General features: G+C 46.2%; 1 protein-coding gene across 1 annotated transcript in view; it reads left to right on the forward strand.

Annotated features, from left to right (window-relative positions):
* The window catches only part of LOC122382840, a 30,151-nt gene extending 6,755 nt beyond the window's left edge, over positions 1-23,396 (forward strand). Inside the window, exons 2-4 of the mRNA XM_043368690.1 lie at positions 12,402-12,610; positions 14,172-14,353; positions 19,912-23,396. Coding sequence (XP_043224625.1) covers positions 12,402-12,610; positions 14,172-14,353; positions 19,912-21,472 — 1,952 coding nt within the window. The 3' untranslated portion in view covers positions 21,473-23,396. The remainder of the gene's footprint in view (positions 1-12,401; positions 12,611-14,171; positions 14,354-19,911) is intronic.
* The last annotated feature ends 3,274 nt before the right edge of the window (positions 23,397-26,670 follow it).

A 26,670-nucleotide genomic window follows, 5' to 3' on the forward strand; every position in this document is an offset into this window, starting at 1 on the left:
CCCCAGGCTTGTTGGCCAACAAACTAACAGTTTGTCTACAAGTTTTGTTCCAATTCGCATAGGCGTCACCTTGTTGAGTACTAGCCTGGGCCTTGTGGACCTACCAACTTCTGGATAGGCATAGTCGTTTCCTTGTCGGTTCACCAATCCCTGGTTTGTTGATGAACTAGCCTAGCCTTTGACTGGGCAGCTTACAAATTGTCAACAAGTAAGTGTACTAACACTCTGTTCGAACTTGCTCTTCCTTACAATCGCTTTGTTTGCGTTGATACTTGATAACCTTAACCCGCGCCCTGGTGGGGTCTGTTTATAACGCGACCTGGTGGGGGGGGGGCTATTTTTTGCCCCCCCTCGTATCTCCGAAACTACTGGACGTATCCGCAAAATTCAAACGGCGTTCGAAAGGCCTGTCAAATTTGTCGAAGGAAACCAAATTTCATTGACCTCGGGGTCACCGATGACGTCACAGGTCAGGTCAAAGATGAAATGTTTCACCGTTCACGGGTCATCTAGGGAATGCGCTATAACACCGAAGAAAACGCATTTTGTCGAGAATCAGCGATAGGGCGTCAGTTGCCTAGTACATATATTGCTATAAGAGGTCACTGACATTACCAGGTCACAGGTCAGGTCACCAAGGGTCACAGGTCAGGTCACATGAACCTAACTTTAGGTACTAAGGTTGTGCGATGCATGTTTTATGGCCAATTTTTCATTTCCAACTCATTGGTGTTGGTTATAAGACTATCAGGTACGGCTTAGGCCACTTTCTGGTGGAGGTCAGGTCAAGGTCAGGTCAAAAAAGGTCAAATTTCAAAGTTGATATTATTGCATAAAATGGGTATTGATTCGATGCAGCTCATCACGGGGAGTCTAATGGTGGTCTTTGTTTTGCGCTAAGAGGTCTAGAATTGCAAAAAATTGAGTTTGAAAATTTGACGTCATCAATTTTGAACAGTTTTTTCGCTGTAACTTGGCCAAAAAAAAGAGGTATCGATCTCAAATTTGGTATGTAGATAGAAGGCGGTAAGGACTATCACATATATTCCGGTTTTTTCGAAATTCAAAAAACTTTTTGGATTTTTCGGCTATTATAATCAAAAAATCTATTTTTTGATTTTTGGGGTCAAAATCCAAAAATTTCAAAAATCCGAGATAGCAGTTTTGTAGCCCTGTCGATTCTACAGCTTTTATGTCTTTATCGTTTTTCTGTATTTGCAAAGCTATAGGCCTGACAGCTCTTCCCGCGAAACCCTTTTTTGGGTCGAAAACGGCAGAACATGACGTCACTCTGACGTCATTTCCGGCCAACCTATCATAGCCTTTGGATAAATTTTTGGTCACAATGTGTAAAATTGATGTCCGGGAGGGTACTGAAAGTTTGGTGACGATCGGCGCAGCGGTTCTGGAGATATATCGAAAAGTCTGGAGGGGGGGCAAAAAATAGCCCCCCCCCCCCACCAGGGCGCGGGTTAAGAACTTACGATTCGCGTTCGTTTTCAATTGCCACGATACTGATTCAGGAAATATTTTCTATACGGACAGGTTATTTTTTGGCTGGAAGTGGTGTACAAAACCATGACTGGCATCAGTTATTGCTCATGCTCAAAGGCTTGCGCTGACAAGAAACGAAATACTGATGGGTTATATAATCAATGAATGCATACACCACATCCATTCGGAAGTTTCTGAAATCATTAGTATTTATTACCGTCACGTAATTAATACTATTGACTGGAGACAATTCCGAGTGCATATTTCCGAATGGATGTGGTAAATTCATGAGGTAGGTATACCCAGTAGGTATACCAATCGTGCACCGTCAGCATATAAGTCTTTGAAGCAAGAACTGCTGCGTATGTGGAAGAACATGGTTTTGTGCACCGCATCAAGCCAGAAGTATAACATGCCCGTATGACGTATATTTCCTAAACATTAATAATAACAATCATGGCAGTTGCACGATCACGCAGATAATTCGAGTAAATCATGATCGCCAACCAGATTAGCTTTTACAGCCCATATATGTCCATCAGTTAAGTTAAAAATACAAAGAGTTGAATTAAAGGCAAATAAATGTATTTATATATAAAAAAAAACACCGACCGCAAAACATCTGCTCACATGTGCATGCACAGGTCTGGTCCACTTACATTGCGCGCGCAGGGGAAGGGAGGCGTCTCGACCGCGGGTATAGGCACGATTAGTGCGTCCCGCAGGCCAGAGGGGGCCTCACTCACAGCACGAACACCACAGTTCACAGATTTCACTTTTTACTGCACAAATGCTGGAACAGCCCTCGTCGCTGCTCCAGGCTGCACGGCGGCCGCGCGACAACTGCTGGTTCGAAACCGCCGCGCCGGGGCCCGCTAACGGCTGGCGGCGACCGCTGATTGGTCCGCCAAGTCTGACGTCCTGGGCGCAGCTGACCATGTGTATGCTGACCAGCTGACCAGTACAAGTTAGGCGCCGGTTAAATAACCATGCGGTAACAAGTTTCCAAAACTGGTTAAGAAACAAACGTTGAAACAAATGTAGAGTTGGTCTGGATACTGAGAAGTTGGTGTGCATAGTAACTATTGACTCGTAGTTGTCACCTGACAAGCAATGCACCAGACAACGGCTTGTTTAAAAAGTATCAGTTGGTAAACATACCAAGAGATGATTGGCTATATTACACAAGACTTGTCAATTTGGTTTACAGTGTATCTCAACTCAAACCCCATGTTAAAGGTGGGATAGTCCCTTTAATTGGTCCTTTACCAGCTCGCTAGCTCAAGTTGATAGAAAACTCCCATGTGCTTAAGATGGTATGAAATTATTACCGGTGTTACCTATTTATTATTTTAATTAATTATTATTAGTTATTACCTAACTACTTAGCTATAAGCTAAGTAGTTACCACATTTCCCTGCAATTAACTGATGATGGTAGGTCACGTGACCAATTAGAAATAGACATCATGGTGGTCCTTATAATGGAACAAAATACCTATGCCATACTGCATGAGAGGAGCCGAGCGCTATATGATAGTTAACTATTAACTTCCTCACTTGTAGGTGCCAATGTGTACTTTTGGAGCTTACCTACCGAACGATGAGACATGTATAGTTTTGCATGCAAGGCAATTGAATACTCATCTGCGAACGAAACAATGACCTATTGAAGCAGGTATTTTCCGCTTATTCTTCCCTGTTTAGTGTTTAGTGTTTACCTCCAATCCCGTTTATTTATTAGCAGAATTTACTTAATTGTACGCTGTCGTATAGCGTTCAGACGTGGACTGCTTTGTTTGGTTTGGATCGGAGCTTGGCCCATCGCCAGCCGCAATTCAAGGCTGACGGCCGCAGTGGTCGGTGGGGAGCTGAAGAAATTACTCCACAAATTAACGACCGTGTAACCCACAGCTACCAACACTATCATTTTCTTAGTCTGATTGTCTGACTATTGCCGATTGTGAGACGGAATCTGCCTTTACGGAACACACATCGGTCTATATGTATGTAGTTATGTTACGTACAATGCAGGTCATTATGTAGAACGGATGCTTACATAATAACTACCTACGTTCATGCTGTTCATGCGTGTTTGCCAGGTACTTAACTACATACCTATCTCCCGAAAAGGCCTGTTTGGCGCACACGACTAAAAAGTAGCAGAACACTTCTTGTCTTTGTATTGAAAACTATTTTGATGACGCTCACTGCGTGGTAGGTATTCTTTTTTCGAAGAAAAAAAAACGAATAGCATGAAGGCTATCTATGCATTCACTTGGAAATCATAACACAGACACTCACGACTCACGTTGCTTTGCCCTTTCCATTGTTTCTACCACCAAACAATTTTTTCGCCCACTTTAGCAAGAAAAAGCAAGCTTGTTTTTGGGAATACAAAATTTTGTATTAACGCCAAATTTAGTGGATAACGCCAAATTTAGTAGAGAATTTACACGATAGACGATAGTGAGCCCATATGAGCCCAATAGTTATATTGGGCTCATATGTAGACGATAATGAGCCCAATATAACTAAAAGTTATGCCTTGCGTTGTTTGGTTTTATGACTTGTGAGTGATCGATAACATAGCATTCTAGTTACTCTCGGTTCAGTCGAATAAGTGCCTCATGTATGAGGGTATGGCTAAGGAGTCTCCCGCACGGGCTCGTGCCTGCAAATACTTGTACTTGTAATACTTGCTAATTATACAGAACCCGTGGATCAGCGAATCGTTTAGGAAACATTATCTATCTTATTTCGGCACCCATAGTGTTAAAACATTTGTCATATTTTAGTATGCTACTTGTTTTTTTTTTTTCGTTTCTAACGGTGCTTTAAAAGGTGTGTCGTATGTTTATGTATACTTTATTTACGCTATTAGGGCATGACAGGTACCTTTACAGTACCATGTAATAACATCTGAGCTGAGAGCACATGTATAGGCATGTTACCTATAGGCAATTGGGCAATGACCTGTCGTGTAGGTACTCGTATACCGATGAACAGCTCACCCTAGCGGGCACGGGGGGCTTCCCCCTCTCGAATATTGGCGATATCTCCCGAACGCTTAGGGATAGTAAAGCAAAACTTTCTGTGCCTTTTTTCCTCATTAATTTGACATCTTCTGGAGTAAAAATGTTTGATCTAGCTCCCTTGATGACGTCACAGGGTCGATTTTTCTAGACCCGTGCACAGCAAACATCGGTGCCAAAGACGTGAACTTCAAATAGCTGCCAAAATAGAGTTTAAGAGACAAAAAAAAACACTAGCACGGTTGTGTAGCTCTTGACCTAAGAAAAGACACAAAACTAGTTTTGGTGACCTGAGGTCAGAGGTCAAGTCAACGACCCCGAGCTGCGGTTTTAGTTTTCGCGTATAACTTCCATAAAAAAATGGCTCTAGAGCTACGGCAGTGGTACCAATGTATTTATCTTGCCAAGCCGCGTCGAACGACATATTCTTTTGAAAAGGTCACGTTTTATGTTGACCTCATGTGACCTCGAATGACCTTTGGTTGACCTTTAGGGGAGAGTGGGGTAATTTGGCCGGTGGTGTAAATTGGCCGCCCCCACCTGTACGAAAGCTGATAAAAGTGAATGAAATAACTTTAGTCTCTATTCATTTGTCATCGGCAGAACTAACTCGAGAACAAATGTCAAAACTTTCCCCCTCTTAGTTTTATTCAAAATTAATAAAAGGTGAATTTCGTTAGAAAATGGTAACTTTTACTTCCATTTAAAAATTTGTATAACATGTAGTATTTGGGCTGTAAACGAATTCCAACATTATAGCGCCATTTTTTAGGGTGTTCAGCGGTTCCAAGAGCAATTTCATCTAGTTCTGTACAGCCATGACGACTTTACAGACAAAAATTTTCAGAATGGCAATGTGGGGTTATTTGGCCGGGACAAGCGGGGCAACTTGGCCGGTGCGCTCAGAGTCACTATGCTGGGACGGCCGAGTTGTCATGGTCAATACCACCATAAATAATTATACCATAAAGTCAATTATACCAATAAGACCACTCATGACCAACTTTGACTACCTTGATGCCATATTTCCTATTGGACAGCTGTAGGGGCATGTGACGTCATCAAAGGTTACCTAACGCTTTTTGCTATTAAATACTCACAGAAAAAAGATACAGCCGCGCAAATGATCTCATTGTGTTCAGCTCGTCAAGGCGCATCGAATAATATACATGATGACCTTGAACTCACGTAACCTTGAGGTCAAGCGACCTGAGGTAACGTGACCTGAAGCCAACCTTTGACCTTGACCTCTCGAGGTCAACACATACATGTTTCGATGCGGAATGACGAATGACGAGAATTACGATGGTACTTTTAGTTTTGGCCTAGCTTGATTACTTCAAAAGCTATTCGTAAAAAACTGTCATCGCATATAGAGCCGCTATTTTGACTATTTTCGACCCCTGTGACGGCTGAGTCAACCTCCAAAATGCTTCAAATGCGTCGTAGGACACGCGTCATTGCTGAATGTGAAGCTGACTCGCCTATAACAAAAATCATGGCCTCAAACTAACACCGGCCAAATTGCCCCACACCCCCCCGGCCAAATAACCCTGCTAGTGGGGCAATTTGGCCGCTTTGCAGACCTTTGTAATACGTCACAATTTCAATATAAGTAGTTACTCTATCATGTCAAGTTTACTGTCCAAGAAAGTAAAATGTATGCCACACCTGTCAGCGTTGAGAAAATGCAGAAATATGTTGTCGATTTTTAGTTACATCGTTTCCTAAAAAAAAGCGGCCAAATTACCCCACTCTCCCCTACACATAAAATGTCGTATATGATAGAGTCGTAGCCGCTGATCACGAATCTGGCATCCATTTTGCTCTAAGCATCCATTTAGAGTCTCAGGATGGCAAAATTATATTAATTGTTATGGATGACTTGAATCAGTGAAATAATCTCTAGATACTCTTCCGTTACCTTGACCTTAGAGCAGCCTTGTATCGTAAGATTGACCACAAATACGGGCCTGATAACCTTCAAAAAAGGTCAAAGCATCTTGGAATTTAGTATACAAGATATACGAAAAAGTGCAGCGTTTGAGGTCAATTTTGAGCGTGATCTTTACCCTGACCTTCAGTTGTGCACTTAATCACAACCCTCAGATTCTCTTCTTTTGTTTTACACCCATTTTGCCGGTTTTATGCATCTTACCGTCCTCTGAAACACTTACTTTGATATAACTACACTTTTGCCAGTTTTTGCCCTTGACCTTAACCTCTGACCTTGAAAATCGACCTGAGGTCAAAAATTGTAGGTGCTTTATAATCGTCTAGTAAAGACCTTTCGTTTGGTACCACTTTTGTTTCCGTATGTCGACAAGGACTAAAAACGCCCCCGGGCTGCAGTGGTTAGGATTGGTTAGGAGTCCCCGGGCCTGGCCGGGATAACCCGCGCCCCACTGGGGTCTGCGTATAACACGCCCTACTGGGGGGGGGGGGCTATTCATTAGGGTGGTCCTTATTTTCGAAAATCGTATTTGGATACCTTGCGCCCCTTCAATCAGTGCCATTTAACGAAAAAACATGTCTGTCAAAATTTCAGATCCCTACTTCATTATTTACTGGTAGCTCAACACTCGTTCGTTCGTCCATGTTGGCGCAATGTCCGTTTCGTCGATCAATGTTCGTTCCCTCTTCCTCAGGTGTAACGATTGTCTACGACGCAAACTTCTGGGTACATGGTGTCCCCCAGTGATGAACCCCTTGGCTCCAAGTTCCCAGTAGGGGCGGAACACCTTCAATTAGGGGGGGGGGGGCACTGCCGACTTTTGGTCCCATTCTTTCCCTGCAACGCCCATAGGGCTTATGTTAAAATGACAAAATTAAAGGGGGCACGGTGCTCCGGTGCCCCCCCCCCCCCCACCGCCTATGCAAGCTCCCATCCCGCGGCCAATCTCTCGCCTACTTCCTCCACCGCCACCAAATCCTCTAGGAAACGGTCCGGGAAGCGGCCAACCGGACGTTAGAGAAGGTAGAGGAGTTCTGGGCCAGGGCTAGGATTCCCACTCAGCACAAGGGGAGAGCGTTCAAAAAGGTGGAAACTCTCTTCGACGAGTGGAAACGCCTAAAAAAGAACAAGAACAGGACTTCCGCCACCCAAACAGGCAACAAGGACGCATTCAAGAAACGTCTGGAAAACATCTTTGATATCGCCCACGGTGACGCAATGCAATGTCCTTGATAACCATCCCGAAAGATAGCGCCTTCCTTCTCGCCCAACGTGAGCCAGGGAGACGAGATAGAATGACAGAGGCAGGCATGGCGCTCCATTCCCAAGAAAAGAGGAAGAGGAGGAGGGATGACGCCGAAGAGAGGAGGAGGAGCAAGGCGTCGGAGGAGGCGCGGGCGGCAGCCGACCAAGTGGAGCTGGAAAGCATAACCTCGAGTAGCTCCGAATCGTCACCACTTCGCGGAGCCGTGAGACCTGGCCCCAGCATAGGTACAGCCACTCTGTCATCCCGAAAGCGTGGTCGAACCACGGTCATCACGCCGCAACTTTCCGCTAACGTCTAACGTCTGACGTGTGAGTGTGTGTGTGGGTGGGGGGTGGGTGGGGGTCGGTTGGACCCCTCTGCCGTTTGGCTCCAGATCGCGCTAGAGCTTTGCGAAAAAAAACGAGCGTGTTGCCCGTGACGAGAGGAAGCCGATGATATCCAATTTAAGGTCCTAGGTCATTGGTTGACCTTCCCGGTCAGGTCAATGACCCAATGGTCAGGAAAATCGGGACCTACAAGAGCTTCGTACAGCGAAGCTGTCATGTTTTTTGGGGTGCTGATCACGAATTTCATGCTAGTTCTGATCACATATGATGTCTTCATGTATTTAGACCAGGTCGGGTTAGGTTAGGTCAGGTCAGGTCAACCATTAGGCGTCCTGCCGGCTACCCATAGTAGGTCTCAACTACCACTCATGGCGTCGTAACACGTTACAAACACACTAAAACTACTTCGTAAATGTTCAAATGGATGCTAAATTCGAAATCAGCCCGAAAAACTGCCCTAGAAACATGTATAACTCGGAAAAGTGACACGAGGTCATCATAGGTCAATGACCTGACCTGACGTTCAGGTGACCTTGACACCCACCGTAATGCATGGGACGAACATCATTTCACATGTTTGGACGTTTATAATCGCAAAAAGACTCGAAACGCGCGGATAATGAGAGCTGATATACGCTGAATCGCGACTCCGGCCAAAACATGGTCTCGAAAAATAGTTCACAGGTCAAAGGTCATTTGGGTCAGGGTCATGAAATTTTCAGAGTAGGTATAAAATTAATCAACTCGAGGGCACTGAAAGTTTCGTCGCGATCGGCCGCTTTTCCGTGAGTTATTCGTGAAAACCCATGGGGGTCCATCCGACCCCCTACACATACGAGGGTTAATATGCATTGAGCCACCAAAAATCATCCGCCGATTTCGCTCTTTTTGCTCTTTTTCCACGTTTCTAGACGAATGGCATCATTTGAGGGGGCGCAAGCGCGAAAAAATAAAAATTAAAATTTTGTATGAAAATAAGGACCACCCTACTATTCATAGCCCCCCTCCTAACTCCGAATCTACTGGGCTGATCGTCAAAATTCAAACGGCTTCTGATAGCCCCGGAAAAACTGTCGAGCGAAACCTAATTTCATTGACCTCGAGGTCACCGATGACGTCACAGGTCAGGTCAAAGTAAAAATTATTAGCATTTTGGCTTGTTCACGTTTTGGGCTCTGGCCGCCGTCTTACAAGTCAGATCAGGCTCATTTTTGGTTCACACACTCGTGAACAGATTCTCTAGATACCCTGAGAGTACCAAACTTGTATTTTGATTTTCAGGTCAAGTTCAGGTCATCACAGGTCACGAAAATATTATATCATGCGTCGGTCACGTGACACATGTTTTATTGTCCATTTAGGCCAAAGATTTCGAATTTGATGTCGTCTGTGTCATTCGAGGTCATTTTGAGTCGAATTTAGCTTAGGTCAGGTCACTTTCAGGTCAAAAAGGTCAAATTTTGGAGTTAAAATTTTTCAACAGAAAAGGTGTCTATTGGATGCAGCTTGAGCTCAGGAACACGATGGTGCTATTTATATTGGTCAAATGCGTGTCAAATACGTGCTGAAAAATTGATTTGAAAAATTAATAATTGTGAATTTTTTGCAATAATGCGTATAACTTGGCCATTTTTGAAGATATTTAGCTAAAACTTGCTAGAGTTAGTCATAATAACGCGTTCTATCACATTTATTCCGGTTTTTCGAAAAGTCAAAAACTTTTTGAAAAAAGGAAAATTGTAAATTTTGAATTTTATTATATAAAATTTTCGTAATTTTCAAGATTTCGAAAATCCGAGATAGCAGTTTGATAGCGCAGTCTATTCTGAGTCCTCTCATGCAAAGAAATTGGATCTAGCTTAAATACTGAGCCCTTGGGAGCGATTGCCGTGGTTCAATGTTTTGCGTCGAAATCGGCCGAACATGACGTCACTCTGACGTCATTTCCGGCCGACCTATGGTAGCTACGAAGTTCAAATTTTGACATAAGGTGTCAAATTGATGCGGCCGAAGGTACTGAAAGTTTGGCGTTGATACGTCAAGCGGTTTGGAAGTTATTGCAGAAAAACGGGAGGGGGGCTATAAATAGCCCCCCCCCAGTGGGGCGCGGGTTAACAAGAAACAACTAGGAAGGCATATCGTTGTGGTATACTGTGTCTATAAGGCACAATAGTACTACTGAGCTAATCGAAAGTAGGCAAGCAGTTAGCTCATGAACAGTTGATGTGCTCGAATTGATATTGACACGTGACAAGCGTGCCTGCTCTTGATCGTCTAGATCTTTCAAGACTTATCTTTGTCCCATTTACCACACATATTTCCAGCTGGAAATGTGTCACTTCGCTATCAAGCTATAATTATATCTTGCAACGATTGCACAACATCGACTAATGTCCACTCTTGCTCACCTGTAAACCACTCATGCTCACTCACGTCCTCCGAACCAGTCTCTACCGGTCTGGGTGCAGGGACCTGCCCCTACCCAGTCTGCCGACCGGGGCGGAGGTGCGGCTCTATCCTACACGTGGACCAGCCGGGGTAAAAACGGCGCCTACTCTGCGTCGCATGCGAGGCACGCCTCCGTCGATGAGCATCGGCTGACGTAACCGGCCCGGCGGCTTCGGCACGGCACCGCCGCGCGTTCCGGCCTCTCCGACCAGAGCAGCAGCTTTTTGTCGGCGTGCCAGCGTTTTGTAGTCCCGATTCGATACATTAGCGCGACATTGTGAGAACCAAACGTGGCCTTGTTGGCTGCGGTAAGATGTGCTGTTATAAAGTTACTAATTTCAGGGAAAAATTATTAACTTTTGTTTTGCTTCAACTTTGAGCAGTTTAATAGATTTAGGAATGAGTGTACCTATTGAAATGATGTTGTTCGCAAAGAATATTGAACGCGAATTTGATGTCATTTGTCAACCTCCTATTTTCAGGATAAAGAATACGAGTGGCTTGTGGGCAGCGATTAACCAATATGGTGAAGGAAACGGCAGTCCTCCCACTCTCAGTGGAGATCCGAAACGTCTATACTCTCCTTTTTGTATCTGTCTGGGTGCCTGGGGCACATAGTGGCACAAATGGCCGTCCCACACTAGCCAGCGATTAAAATCCACAGTTCACAGCCGTATTCTTCTCTCTGGGAAGCAGCGATAGTATGTTTCCAGGTTATCTACGTGTCGCTGTATAGTTGTAAGGTGACATGCACGGATGCAAGGTTCTAGGTATTGCGCAAATGTGATGTAAACAAGAGTACGTCAAGTTTGGCAGCTTTTCGTGATACTCTGTTTCTGTCAGATTCGATGATAGCCGCAGTTGGACTGCAATAAAACGTCATACAACTGCGCGAGAGTTAACGAAGTCTCCTTACGCAATTCGCGAAACGTCACGCGGCCTTGCAAACATCAGCTGATGTCCGCGGTTTCCTGCTCGCCGTGCGAGCCTGGCTTTTAATACCTATCCGAACCATACATAATTAGTTACAAACATAGCCATACTCCGTTTTGTTGTGACTTGTTTTGTTGCATTGTTTGTTGTTTTGTTGTTATTTGTTGCACACCTACAAACAAGCACCTGTATTATACGTACATATAGGTATGTAATCTCCTCGTCGGCTTTTAATTTAGCTTAGAAGTTAAAACTTTCTGCCAAGAACTGTGGGGCCGTGGGCACTACATTCCGTAGGAAGATATGCACTGCAGGAGGGTGAGAGGGGACGTTGTGGGTGCCTCAGTAGGTATTTGAGGTTGCGGAGACCGGTCTGAATCAGTTCAGGCGCTGCTGACAAGACACATAAACATTGGACAAAGACAAAACCAGGCTGGCGCGGAAGACGGTCTGCTCAGGGAACTCGGAGGGGGAGGGGGTAGTTGCGGGGGGAGGGAGTAGAAAGCAGGATTCACAGCTGCATCAAAACAAACCCAAGGCCTCCCGTAAGTTGGCAGACGTTCACTGTTAGCTGTGGAGGAAGCATTGTTATTGTAGCCTCTGTTACCATGCTGTGTTTCGAGGTTATGCAGGAGGAATGACTTGAAGCCAGGGAGGTGATTCAATGCTTCATGTGTTATATCTGTCACTTACATGTGTTGTGACCTCATGGACCTATGAACACAGAGTCAGACCACCTCGATCTATTGAAATCTGGCTCGATACCAGCGGCACCCAACGAGCCCGGCAGCTGTGTTCATAAACAGTCACCGCCTGACCCCACGCCAGTCAGCTTGACCTTCTCCCCAGTAGCCACCTGACCCCGCCGTGGCCTTCTCTAGCCGCCTGACCCCTCTCTCCGGTCAGTGACCCCTCCTCCAGTGACTGGTGACTCGTTGACCTCAGGTCGGACCGGCTACGGCGCCGGCACCTCGGACGGCCTGCGCACGCCGATGCGCTGTCTGCGGCTGTTCGTGTTCGCTTTCCTGCTGCCGTGCGCGCTGATCGCCGTGCCGCTCTACCAGAGGAAGGTGTCGCTGGCGCCGCGCGTCTACACCATGACCGCCTCGGACATGAGGGAGGTCCAGGACGGCATCTCCAGCGTCTGGTGTGAGGTAGGTGGGGGAGAGCCGCAGGGCAGGGCGGCGCACAGGGGAGTGCGGCGCGATTGAAATGTTTGGTTATTATTTATTATTTATTTTTCGGTTCACCCGACAACCACAAACAAGTGGGCATTACGACGAGAACTGGCAAAGGCACAGATAACGCAGCCTCGCACCGTTCGCACATATCATACAAGATTGTTAACGTCATATCTTGTATGACTGTTATGTGTGTGCGACGTGCGTAAATTGTCTTTTAGTGAACTATTGGATCATTGGTCCATCGGTCGTTTCCAGAAAAAGAGCTACGTAAAAATGCTTATATTTGGGTACGCTGAACTGAAAGTAACGAGTTTGTTTATAGATGCTAGTACACGTAAGTGTTGTTTATGTACGGTATTAGCTTCAGAGCTCTATCTCTGTGTGCACTGTCAGATCAAATCTGATGCATCAGCCACCTATCTTTTCTACGTCATCGATACTTTTCCGTAATGTTGATAAGATAGTCCTCGGTATTTGCTTTATGCTCTTCTGCCTGTTGCTCAGAAGGGTGGTCTTTTCATTGGGACTACTGCGGGGTGCGAATATGTGCCTGTTCCACCACCAGACCACGCCAATAGACGGGGTCATGACCGTTAACCCAATGCCGCAAAGTGACGTGTCGCACCAATGATTCAATCACGAACGTCCGGCGGCCAGTGCAGCTCATCTAGTGCTGGGCGCTTGAACGTTCCCGGTGCCTCAGCTAGCAACAGCTGGCTGATCACGTGCCTGCTGAATGGTCTACCGCCGGTCAGTCACCGCCCCCGGCGGCGGGTCTCAGCTGACCTTGACCTCAGGTTATCTGCTCTGAGCACCGGCCGCAGACCGGACGATAAGTAGGTCATCCGTCCCAGAACGCCGTCAGCGGAGACCGATTGATGAAGATTGGATGGGTGATTCATCGTTCATATCGTGCAAAATTGTGTTTGAAAATGGTCTCGGGCATTGTTCATCGGAGGTGATACCCTGCTATGTAGACGACGCTTGATTTGATAATACTGTAATTCACCTGACGGTTGTTTGACTTGATTTCCATCCCAAGAGCGTACTTTTGTCAAAATGTAACGGCGATCTGTTGATATTGAGACCAAGTTTTCATCGGAAAATGTGATGTTTCTCCCAGCTAAGAAAGCTCCCGACTGCGCCTATGGTCACTGGTCAAGGGGCGATCAATGAAGTGTGATTTTGATGCAGTCCCCGTTTTACTTGTCAAACATTCGTTGTCAGTACGATTGTAAAAATGGCAGCTCTAGTGTGATTTTTTTTTTAAAATTGCGTATAACGCGCATAATCTAACCAGGAAAGATACAAATCAGCAGACATGAACAGGGTCTGTTAACATAGGATCCGCGGATCCGCGCTTGCAAATCTGCTGCTAAACTGACGGAAATTCAGACAATACTTCCTGAATGCGTGAGACCCAAGATGATCATCATTATGCTCCCTCTTCTGTAGTCACCCGCCACCCCCCCCCCCCCTCCCACACACCTTCCCAGGCTCATCTATCTGATCGTTCCCCCACCGTTTGCAGGCGCAGGAGCTGACCAGTGAAGCGCCGTTCACATCGTACCGGGCCCACGGCCACCTGCCGCAGCACAGCCGGCGCGTGCCGGTGACACTGCGCCATCGGCTCACCCTTACCGACGACGTCAGAGAGTTCTGGGGCTTCTACCTGCTCAGAGGATCCAGGATCTCCGTCTCCGCCTGCGCCAGGTAGGCAGGCGAGCGCGCCAATGGGAGAGGGTAAGATGGATTATGAGGACTTAGGGGGTAGTCGGTAGCTCGTCATGGACCCGACGCAGGCAGTCCAGACGGCAGACAGGAGGCTTACAGCGACATCTGTGGAAAAGGTAGGGCAGGTGGCGCTGTCGACTTTCGTCTGGGGCATGTTCTTGCTGTGCCTCAAGCTGAGCTGCAACGCATTGTTCCATGTTAATTGTTTATCAAGGCAATATGACTCTTGCTTCTGCTATGCGTTATAAATTTGTTAGCTGATTTCATCACATCAGCATTATATAATATAATCGATTTGGCTTGTGAATATTACGACAGTTATGCCTACCTTCAGCGGTAATCGAGCTCATGCATCTGCAAATATGAATAAATCTGTTAACTTGAGGATACCAGGCAAACCAAAACTACACCTTTGCTGTGTTCCTCTGAAGCATTCAATAGAATAGCTTGGCCTATGTCAGCTGGCATCGTGATTACTGATCAATGTGGCTTTCGCCGTACAGGCGCTCGATCCAAGCTATCCGGCACAGCATGCATTCAGGCGCACACTACTGCTGCCATCTAGTGGTAGAAATGTCGTCAACCTAGGCGGCGCTGTGAAATTGGGGAGCGTGCGGTGCGCACTGCGCAGTGCGCACCTCGCTTCATTTTGTCATGCCGGTGGATGGTGAATGGATGATGGATCCTTCCTAAGTGGATGCGAATGGATGGTTGACCCTATCCAAGTGGATGGTGAGCACTTACATAGGTACATATGCTTATCGGTCTATTGCACATGCACATGCTAAGCATCATATAGGTATGAATTTTTATTTGATGCATGTATATTTGTTTCATTATCGCTTTCATTCACCGAGGCCTGCGAGGGCTGGAGTTTTACAAACAATTTCGGCATTTTAACATAAGCCCTGTGGCATTTCATGGTAAGAACGATTATGGTATCCAAATTAGGCATCAGATCCCTGCCAATAAGTTGCAGCATGTGTCAGCCCATTTGTCAGGTGAATCATCTCTCTTTTTGATTTTTGTCTTGATTTTCATATTGGAGGATAATTTACGATAGTATTATTCAATAAAGTGGGCCTAATTAAAAGACACATGCTTTAGAATCCAAGTCTGTAGAATATTGGACCATCGGTATATTTGTTCAGTTAAAAACGTGCCGCCTGAATTTTAAACAAGTTCTTATATGGCGACTTTAATTAGGTCTACGTTTTAAGGCCAAGCCAATGTTTGCGTTGGTAGAAAATGCCAGTCGAAACAAATGCATTTCATGTTCCTAAACATTTTTTGATTCGTAAAGTATGCATTCTACAGTCTTTCTATATATCCTTGCATGTATATCACAAGTGACAACACGACACTAAAATGATATTTTATTCAAGGGAGCGTCTGCTGAGAACTTTCATCCCTAAATGTCAATCTCGTGATGACTAAATACGGCCAAAGCCCGCATTTTAATTGATTTTGTCAACTTCCAGTTTCGGTACTCCATTCACGTGCTCTGAGTTTCAAATAGGTCTAATAACTCGGCCTAGAACTTCCATGGGATCCCGTTCTTGTGCTGCGGAAAATCTCTAAGATAGAGACCCTCGTTCTCGCCATACCGGAACTTCTAAGATAGGGACCACCAATGTTGGCTTGACTCGGTTGTGATGAAGAGTGAAGAGGCCGAGCCTTACTGAAACAATCGTATCCGATTTTGTAGGATCTTATGATACGATGTAATAAAAAAGTAACTTGTATGATTAGGTACAATGCAACGTTCAATATAAGTGAGATATGTGTATGTACAGCCCACCGCTAAAGTAATGTAGGGTTTTACCAATCTCAACGGTTGGCTTTGACTGGCCATTGTTTAATGCGGAGTGATCAAAAAGAAGATGTCAATAGCTAAAGTTGCAGCTGCAAGGGTGACGATACATATAAGCTACATTCAAAGTTTCATTGTAGTCTGGTTAATCGTTCCTAAGCTTCAGAAGCAGAACATACCCATGACTGAAACCCCACATTACTTCTGCTGTGGACTGTACGAAGGACCAGTAAACGCAGTCACATCATATAGGACAATAGCTATTGGTACCAGTGTGCAAATGACGCTAGATTACTGGCTTCCCCTTGTTTCACGGTTCTATGTGATGCAGAAGTGCTCGCAATACACTGGATTGCATTACTGCTCGCTGAACAAAGTATGCAAATCAAAATTGTCCTCTCACCGCATGAATAACACATTTATTTTACGTGTAGTTGTTTTGTAATCTCAAACATCGTGTTGTAATGGCCTGCATTTCAGAACTTTCTTCTCTCATTTGTCTTTTATTCTAGCTTTGGTGGAGCTCGTAAACTATTATCCTGCCGGCGTCGGAGAATAAATTCCGTTGTGTTGGTTTATTTTATTTTCCGGACACGCTCACTGCTTTGAAGTTTTACTGCCGTCGACTTGGACGGTGGCTGTGTGAGCGGTCGTCTGAGCTATGATGCTGTCGTCTCGGAGAGTTGTACTTACAAACAGTTCAGGGGGATCACCCTCCCCCTACGCTCCTGCCCTCTGGTGTGCCCGGAGGGAGACGTCAGACCGAGGCACGTGCGCAGGTAGACCTCTGACCGAGCTCTCTTTGTGGAGCCGCGCGGGGAAATGCCGCGGTATAAAAACTGTCCGGGGATGGGCTGACGGGGCAGAGGATCACGGAGTCCGCCCTGACAGTCGATTTGAAGATTATACCGAAACCAGATCAAAGCGGTTTTAAATGCAAGGATTTCTCCGACAGACATGCTTCTGGCGTTCCACGTACTTAACTAAAGTCCTGCCAATTCGCCCCATCAAGCCAATGATAATAGCTAACGGCCTTTTTTAATTCAATATTTTAGTTGCAAAGTTTAAATATTTCATGGGCAACCTGCCCAACTGCAACTACCAAAGTATTTGCAGAATGCAATGTGATTTGTGAGTGGAATAGGCATAAGTCTTGCTTGCGTCATGGGATGTAGCAGCGAGGAACCTAACCTAACCTAACCTATATAGCCACGGAGGCAAACTATTGTAGGAATTAAGAACAGTCTTGAAATCCAAGCTGTCTTTCCCTAAGCTTAGCTCACCGGACAGCGCCTATTCCAAACTTACCATGAAGGATGCATGTGGTGGGAGTTTCACACTTCACAGACCTCAACTCGTGACGTGGTAGCTTTTGCAGCAGTCCCGGGCGAGGCGTCCCCTGACGGCACGTGTTCCTATCGACCGGCACAGCTCGCCTGGCACAGGCCACAGAGGACCGAACTGCTCTCGGGAATGCAGTTCGGACTAGGTGCTCAAAAGATGCGAGTCAATTGAAATATTATGTAATGTCAATGATCTATTCGCTTATGCTCAGATATGGATGCTATTTGAAAGCGGGAATTCAGAATTTAGGTGCTGATCTTATTGATATTTCATGGCCATACAAATGTCTAGTTGAGTATTTGTAGTACACTCTTTCCTTTCCACTAGACTCTGATTGCTACCTCTGCAATCTGCATATGTGAATGTGATCATGCATACCGGCTAAATTGATCAAATCCAGTCAGTCTGTTGCACCAGCCTGGTGTAGGTGTATTGCAACTGCCGTCACCGGGATGTCCAGCACTCGAAGCGACAGAGTGACCAGGACCTGACCTTTACTTCTGCCGAGCGATATTACGTTACTATTGCTCCGAAAGACTTATGTGGACTAGTGATACCGCCCTGGTAACATGTTCATTGCGTCGAGTGGATTTAGAGAAAAGTTAACGGTCTCCATTCAGTGCGCAGGCGGGGTAAAGCTTTAATGTCGACTTGGAACGTTGATCATGATGAACATTGGACTTTTACAAAAACATGTACACGTAATCATCAATTGTTAACTTTGATATGATGTGGTGCATCAGACATGTCCGCCAATGCCTGTGATAAAAGTTTAATGTTCATTCTAAACGTTTACTGAAATATCTTATTCTTTTCACACTCAGCCATTGACACATATGTATGTGATTGAGGCAGGCTGATATGCTTGGATTTAAAACACGCATCACGTATTTCAACGTTGCCACAAATGGAGAAGCGCCCCTGTCACAGACGGTTCTCTAAACTCATATGATATGCAATCGCTATAACCAACCGTGATATCCCCTTCGGATTTAGAATCAGTCGTTACAACCACGGGATACATTTCGGAATATCTCTCACTATGCGATATGTCAGACTTGGGATGCAGCTGATATGACTGTCTGCAGTCCACGGACAATGTAGTGACCCACTGACAATACTATTGCTGGATCAGTATCGGCTAGGATGGCTTGAGAACGGCAATACAGGAATGAAACCCGTTTCACCGAGCTCGTACAAATCTGACCGGTGCTGTAGCTATGCCATATGACGGTGGAATTTAGCCGTTTGCAGCTCCAGTCGATGGAATTCGTTCCGTGCATTGTATTCTAGGAGCAGAGTGATATCATGAAGGGACAATGCAATACGGCTGCAAATTACTGTGATGTCTGCGCGAACGTGCTAAAAGTAACGATGCTGGCACGAATATTGATCATGCACGCTTGCAATGCATGTAAGTTACGTGCACTGCGTAGTGTATTCTGTATCAATATGTCCACGAAATAATGTCAAGCTCATGATGATTTGATGAGGGCTGGTGTCCACATCTGTGTTATTAATGTATACTACAGCCTCAGTGGTGGTGTTCGCAACTGTCCTGGAATAACTCGTTTTATATTGATCACACTCCTGTAAATTAAATGAATAGTTAAAAGGAAACGTATCCTATCTTTGAATTTGAATTTCAAAATGAGGTGGCGACTGGCGTCGTTTTACAGGCTGCTACCAAACGCAGATTCGAGGATGTTTTTTTCAGTTCACTGGGTCTTGACGACTCACACCGCCGCGCATTGCGCTGGGTTATGATGGATCAAAACCGCTGTTATCCAATCGTCAACCATGTGCTCTGCTTGCAGCCCGTGCTATACACAGAACTCTGCTACTCTGAGACATAGCTGTGCCCCGCGCCCCTGTCTTCCACTTAGTATGTTGCCTGACCCTAAAAGTAGTTTGACGTCTCTCAGAACCGCCCTACTTCTCTACGTCAGATGCTTACCCTGATGTAGTCCTGTCGCTGTCGCTATGTCAAATGAGGATTTCTAGTAAATCGTTTGGCGGATAGCTCTTCCAGTCTACCACATGCGCTGTCGCTTTATTTTGACTTGTTTATTCTCCTGTTACCCGGCTTTGTCCGATCGGATGACAGGGGTCACGGCCTATGCAACAATCTCTGCTTCTTGTGCGCTTGGGCTCTGTCAATCCGTTCATTCAAACATTCAAGCTATCCCATCTATACCAATATGTTCACTGGGTACTTCAGCGTTACGTAGTTTTCATCTGATGTAGTGTGGCTTACCTCTGTCCTGTTTAGTAGTTGCTCTAGTGTTGCTAGTTCCTCTCTAAGGTAGTGTGAGACGTACTTCTGGCTGCGCCCTCTGCTGGTAGCCTGTAGTGACGTAGTTGCCTCTCTGCTCGCCAGGTGGCCGGGCACCAGTCTGCTCGTAGTGCACGGCTGGCGCGCGCTCAACGAGTGCGTTTGGGTGGGCCAGCTCGACTCCGTGGAGGAGGAGAGCAGTGAGGAGGACGAGCAGGAGGACGACGACATGGACGAGGCCGAACTGGACCCGGTGCGCCGCCAGTGGCGAGAGTTCCTCAAACACCACCGGCCGCCGGGCCGGGGCGCTCCGGGGGTGTCCGTCCGGCCCGACCCGCCGCCGCAGGCACCGCGCAGGACCGAGAACACCCTGGAGCTAACGCCGACCGCGGCGACTCACGTCCAAGAAGCCCGCCTGATGCCGACTCTCCCAGAAGAGCCGACGGCGGAACACGCTGGGAGAGTTCTTTGGAGGATGTCAGAAACACCAGAGAGGACACTGGGCCCCAGTTCCCCGACAGTAGCCCCGGAACAGACTGGCGACTCTGTGAGGAGGGTGTCCTCAGCACCGGAGAGGGTGCATGGTGCGAGGACCTCCTCTGCACCAGTGGCGGCGCACCAGGCGGGAGACTCGGGCTGGAGATCACCCTCCATAACAGAGAGGGCGCCGACCGGGAGACCCTCGGGAATAGTGCTGGAGCAGCCGGAAAGGGGCGGCTGGAGGGCGCCAGAGAGGTCTCAGAGCGGGACACCCAACCCGGTGAAAACGTCTTACGCCGAAACACAGCTGGTCCAGAGGGACGAGGAGATCGAGGAGATTGAGGAGAAGCTGCGAGATGACGATGAGGAGGAGAACGAGACTGCTCCCTCCGCTCACGGCCACGACAGTACGGCGCCGTCCCCGTACACGTCTGTCGGGCCCGCGCAGCAGAACCCCAGAGAAGGCAACCGGCCGGTGGCAGCGAAGGAGTTCTACACACCTCTCACGAACGCCGTCATTGAGCGCAAAATCCAGGAGTCGACCAGGAGGAGGAGGAGACGACGGCAGGCGATTGTCATTAATCAGACGTCGACGGCGGCGCCGGAGCCCGAGGAGGGCACTACTGAGTCTCCCATGGCGGGCCGGCTCATCCCGCTCACCTACAACGGCCACCGGGGCCGCGTTAACCAGACGATGCCGCAGAAGGAGACCTCGCACAGCGAGATGGTGTCGTCCTTCTCCAGCAGCGAGGAGGCGCTGCTCAGCTGCGAAGGGGTCATCGTCAACCAGCCGCTGCGCGCGTCGGCGGTCTGCTCGGGAGGCGGCGACTCGGCCTCCGACCAGCTGACCGTGCAGGTTATCGGCGACGACTACTACTACCTGGTCTTCTCCAGCGAGAACGAGATGTTGCCCGTCGACGTCTTCTTCGACGTGATGCTGGAGAAGACGGTGTACGACGTGCGTACGGCGGACCGGCTGTGCTTCAACAGCACCTCGTGCACGGTACCGCTGAGTTTCTGGTCGGGCGACAGCGTGGTGCTCGAGTACCCGGTCGGTAAGAACGCCAGCGAGGCGGTCTGGAGCGAACACTACGCGGTCAGGTCGAGCTGCCATTCGCGCGGCTGGATCGTAGCCGTGTTCATCGTGGCTGCACTCTGCTCGCTGTTCGTCTGCGCCTTCTGCTGAGTGCCGTGCGCTGTGTTGCGTCAAAAGGTGCTCACTCCACACTGCGGACCGGGTAGGGGAGGGGTGCTTAGTTTGTTGACATAAGAGCTGTTGTGATTAAGGCGGGCGTTGGGCGTCTGACAATGGGATAAATAGTGTTTTATGGCGCGAGCCAATGACATGCCTGAATGTTCTATCAAACTGTGAGCAGTCATCGATATATTTACCTGGACAATAATGTGTGCAGATGTTTATTATATGTATATGTGTAGTATGTAGGCAGTGATTTGACTTCTTGTACTCAAAGAGGTATATTTATTTTCAGTTATCTTTTTGAGGGACCAAAGCGACAGTGCCCATGACAACTATTCCCTGTTGTATGAAAGTAGAAGAAATGACACCTAGTCGTATCCAAGGCCGTATATAGGAGGTAGAACGGTTAGCCGTTTGTTTACATCGGTGACCTTGACAGATGACGTCAGCGGGTATCTACCGATCTTCGCCAATATTTATCTTCGAGGATTGTATCCTCTAAGGCAGTTTGACATTAACCTTTAGGCTCCCTTAGAGCCTAAACAAGAAAATTTACAGCACAGCAAAGTCTTAAAAATCGACAAAACCTTGACACCCCATGACGTCATCTGTCTCCTGAGCCCTCCCTATGTGGCAGCATAGAACCGTAACCCCCTGGTCGTATCGATTGTTTTGACTGTTGACATAATAAGCGTTTTGTTCGACAAATATGTAGATTTTCACATGAAACTTTTCGCGACATTGGCTCTTATTTCCATCGCCTCCGTCTTTTTTCTCATTGAGACGCGCGAAATGAATGCTGATTTGACCTTAAAGGTCAACATGAAAATTTGACCAAAAGCGAGGGTCATGATTTGACTGGAAAAGATCATGCTGCATAGTAGTCAAACCGTTTTGTTACAAGGAATTCGCCCAATGTGCAAAAGGTTCTGTCGTAGCGTAGCCGACGCTTAATCGCCGAACATGACCAAATGCTTTTTAGGTTAGGTCACGAGTGTATATAGTTTTCCAATTCACGATTCAAGATTGACATTAGCCTTAAATGGAGTTCGAGGATTTGAAGCTTATATGAAAAAGCGACTTTGCATTTCTACCATTTACTTCTTCTATAGAGATTTAAAATTGACCTGACATTAGGCTATAGACATTAAAAGGTTATTAGTTTCATGCACCCTGTAACAATAAAATCGTTAAAAAAATTATTTTTACGTTAGCAAAAATATGCAAACGTAAGTGTGCCAAACTCCGCGTCACGACAGCGCCGCCATTTTTCTTATTGTTTTGATATTCGTAGCAAAAAAAAATGTAAGACATCACATGTTTGAATAAAGATCTATTTGAATTGACCATATTTTGGCGCACAATGGAGCTTGTGCTCTTTGGCTTTGATGAGTTTGTCATGAATGCTATCCTAACCAGTTTAACATTTGTCTTGTTCAGCACTTAAGTCTCGCTGCGCTTGTCGTTGAAGCATTGTTAACTTTTGAGTGATGGACACTGGGCATTATGTATGGGTGCTGTTTGTGACGGATATACATATTTGTCATGTATGGATAGGCGTATGTGTGCAATGTGCGTACAGTGTAAGCATGCATATTGCACTTGCATGTGAGCATGCATATACTTGCATGCAAGCTTGTGTCAACGTTTCTTAAAACTACGTAAGAAAGTGTCTGTGACCCCATGGACCGTGAGTCCATGGGTAATACGTTATGTTCGCAGGTTTCCCTTAAACGGATCGTTGGTTTCCGTGTTCAGTTTAATCCCTTCATGGTCGTATGGTCCTGGCTGTCATCCTTTGTCGAGCGAGTCGTCAGTGTCGTATGCCCGTCATTGCTGGGGTAATTTTCCGGACGATATCTCAGCAAACTGACCCTGAGAACTTTAAAATAAAGAATTTAAGTAAGCCGTGTGGAGTAGTCTGGGGAGGTTGCTGGCAGTTGGCACTGCAGTGGGAGAGTAGGGCGAGCCTTTGCACTTTCCCCAAAGGCTAGAATGACTGAGGTGCGGGTGCGTGCAGCCGACGGAATGAGTTGGTTAATAATCAATAATCGAAATGTAGAAATTGTATTTGATGAGTTATACACGGTTTAGGTTTCAAATGAATCAAGCTCCCTTTGTCGGACGTATTTGCCAGTAGTTGCTGCTCTTCGGAGACTGGTTGTGTTTTTAGATCAAGCACAAAGTTTGACGTCACACTAACGTGTCTGATGTGGCCAGCCACTTCGTTGTCATTCTGCTCACCACTCTTGAGAAAGGTTCAAAAGGTTCGCACCGTGGTAGCGCACAGATACCTCTCAAAGTTTCCCGTAAACGTCCAGAGTGGTAACTAGGGGAGCGACCGCCGCAGCTGGAGTTGGAGTAAGACGTCGTCTCAAACAGACCCTGTCTCTAACCGCTCGGTGCAGTACGAGTGAAAAGTTCCGTGTTACTAGGACCGAGCAAGGCGTAATAAACATAAATCGTCAAACTTACCGGGGCCATTTCTCTCAGCCGTAGCCGAGCTCGCGGCGGAGTGGGGACCGATATCGGATTGGTCCGGTGGCCCCGGCTCGTTTCTGACGGCGGGTGGCGCCGACTCGGAGATGAGACGACTGTCTGCTGTCGGGTGTGGGCTCTGACCCCGGTGAGACCGGCACAGACCGGTGACCGTGACATGACCGTGACCGGTGACGTCATCACAGACCAATTCAACCGGACTATTTCCAATACCGGCGTCATAGGGCCCACCGACCAGTGTCGTATGGGCGGCCACACGCCTTTAAGCATTACGCTAAGACAGATGCGATATTGGATTTTAGACACCGCGGGCATCGCAACCGGCACGTTTTAGTGAAAGCCCCGACCATACTTGCCAGCTGGTGCTGTTTAAATGTGTTGAATGCACTTTTAACATATTAAAGAAACGACATGGTAAAGCTAGACATGTATTTTTGTTCATAGGCAATACTTTCAACATGTTTGAATCTCTTACAAGCATATCAGCCTCACTTTTAAGACATATCAGCCAATTAAAACGCCACATGAAATACTTTTCGTGACACCAGACACATCGTTCAAAATTATGCATATTTTGTTTTAATGACAGACTGAAGAGATAGGAAATGGATAACACTGGTGCACGGATAAAATGTGCAATATTATCTGGGGCAATGCACAATGCACATTTCAAAAAGCTGTACAAGGGTATAAGAGAAAAATGAAAATGTAGCGCGGTATCTACTAAATTAATAAAATGACCGAATAGGTACAGCCAAAAACAATGTGGGACACTGAACCAATTAAATGAGACCCCCCCCCCCTATCAAATCCCCTCAAACTAAACAACGTGCTTTCTTTACGAATACTTAGGCGACAATGCTTTACAAAAATGTGAAATAAGAGTGACTAGAAAAGTTTGTCACCGAAAGTTTGTGAACGCACAATTTACGAAACAACTTATTTACAAAATACGCATCTAGCGTTTCAATGCAGCATTGTTACACCGTCTAAAAAACATCGCACGTCTAATGACTTAAGTACCTACATATAAACTCCGAACGTAGTCCCTTGCGTCTCGCATGCACGGCCCTATCACAGAATGTCGAAAATGAATGCGAAACATGTCATTGCAAAGGCTCAGATCAGTAAGAAGGGCATCATTTCCGATCGCTCTGTGCTGACGCCCTCTTGCCTTTGATGAGCCATAATGGTTGTGAATTTGAAGAGCAAGTTTGGACCAGCCTGGCACACAAGATGCAAAGAATTGTGCTTGTTTAAAAACAGAAAAATGGTTGATGTTTCTAACGTCCATTTTGGGATTGACCTCATTTTTCACATCTCTCTCTCTCTCTCCCTCTCTCTCTCTCTCTCTCTCTCTCTCTCTCTCTCTCTCTCTCTCTCTCTCTCTCTCTCTCTCTCTCCCTTTTCTCTCTCTCTCTCTCTCTCTCTCTCTCTCTCTCTCTCTCTCTCTCTCTCTCTCTCTCTCTCTCTCTCTCTCTCTCTCTCTCTCTCTCTCTCTCTCTCTCTCTCTCTCTCTCTCTCTTTCTTTCTCTATTTCTCTTTCACTTTTCTATTCCAGATCCCTCTCTTTTCTCTCTCTCACTCTTACCTGAAACGTACACATGGGTGCTACTTAAAAGAATTAAATTACATTGGAGCTGCTATGCATGCGTATTTGGTAATGAAAATATTTTAAAACACTGACCTAAATATACAACGTCGATGAAGAGGTGACAAAGCAACTAATACATTCGTCGAAGCACATGTGTGGCCACTCCAAAGCAATGGAACTTTGTTGGAGTTTTGCTGCCTAATCCATATTCGTAGCACAAACTCGCTGACATATACAAACACTAATACACAGGGCATGTAGGTAAATTCCTCATTTTATGACAACGAATATGTTCACAACAAGTAAACTATTTACAATCTGAAAAACGTGTGTATCTGCTGCACAGCCAACGCCTGAAACACAATATCGCAACATACTGCCGACGTTAACCAAATAACAATCAACAGACGGCAGCACATACCTGCTGTCTAAGAAAAAACAACAACAAATACACAACGTAAAGCACCCTTAACTACAATAATCAATATACATATATCGCATCAGAAACACGGAATGCTGCGACTTGACAATCGCACACCAAGCGTGGGCAAAGTAGCGACTAAAAACGGCTTAACGAATCATTGACAGTGACCATCAGACAGTTAACGGCTGAATATCTACATGCTAGGCAAGTCAAGCAGACCGGGAATAAGAAAATTAACTGTACCAGCTCAGGTGTTCGATAGGAATTCACAAATTTTGATTCAGCAAAGGAGCACACCGGACTGAGCTCAGATTGGATTTATATATGTGCATTAGGTATAGGATAAACATGAGCAAATAATTAAAACTGATTATACCATGCTGCGCTTTAAATCAGCACTAAACAGATGTGCTGCAACGCTCAGATCATACTTGAAGAGGCTTAATGATCTCCATATGCTTATCAATTGCGCTTGTTAATCAATTGTCTCTTAAAGCACATAAATCTGGAAAGATGACAGCGAACTTGGTTTCTTGGCACACTGTACCTATTCAGCACGCCATTTAATCGCGAAGCCTGGCTGAGCACGCTCGTATTTTCCCGATTCCTCATTTACACGAAACTGTGAGCATTATTTGATCGCTGGGGACATGTTTACATACAACACAC

This window comes from Amphibalanus amphitrite, unplaced genomic scaffold (assembly GCF_019059575.1).
Source record: "Amphibalanus amphitrite isolate SeventyFive unplaced genomic scaffold, NRLGWU_Aamphi_draft 000148F_arrow, whole genome shotgun sequence".
Taxonomy (NCBI): Eukaryota; Metazoa; Arthropoda; class Thecostraca; order Balanomorpha; family Balanidae; genus Amphibalanus; species Amphibalanus amphitrite.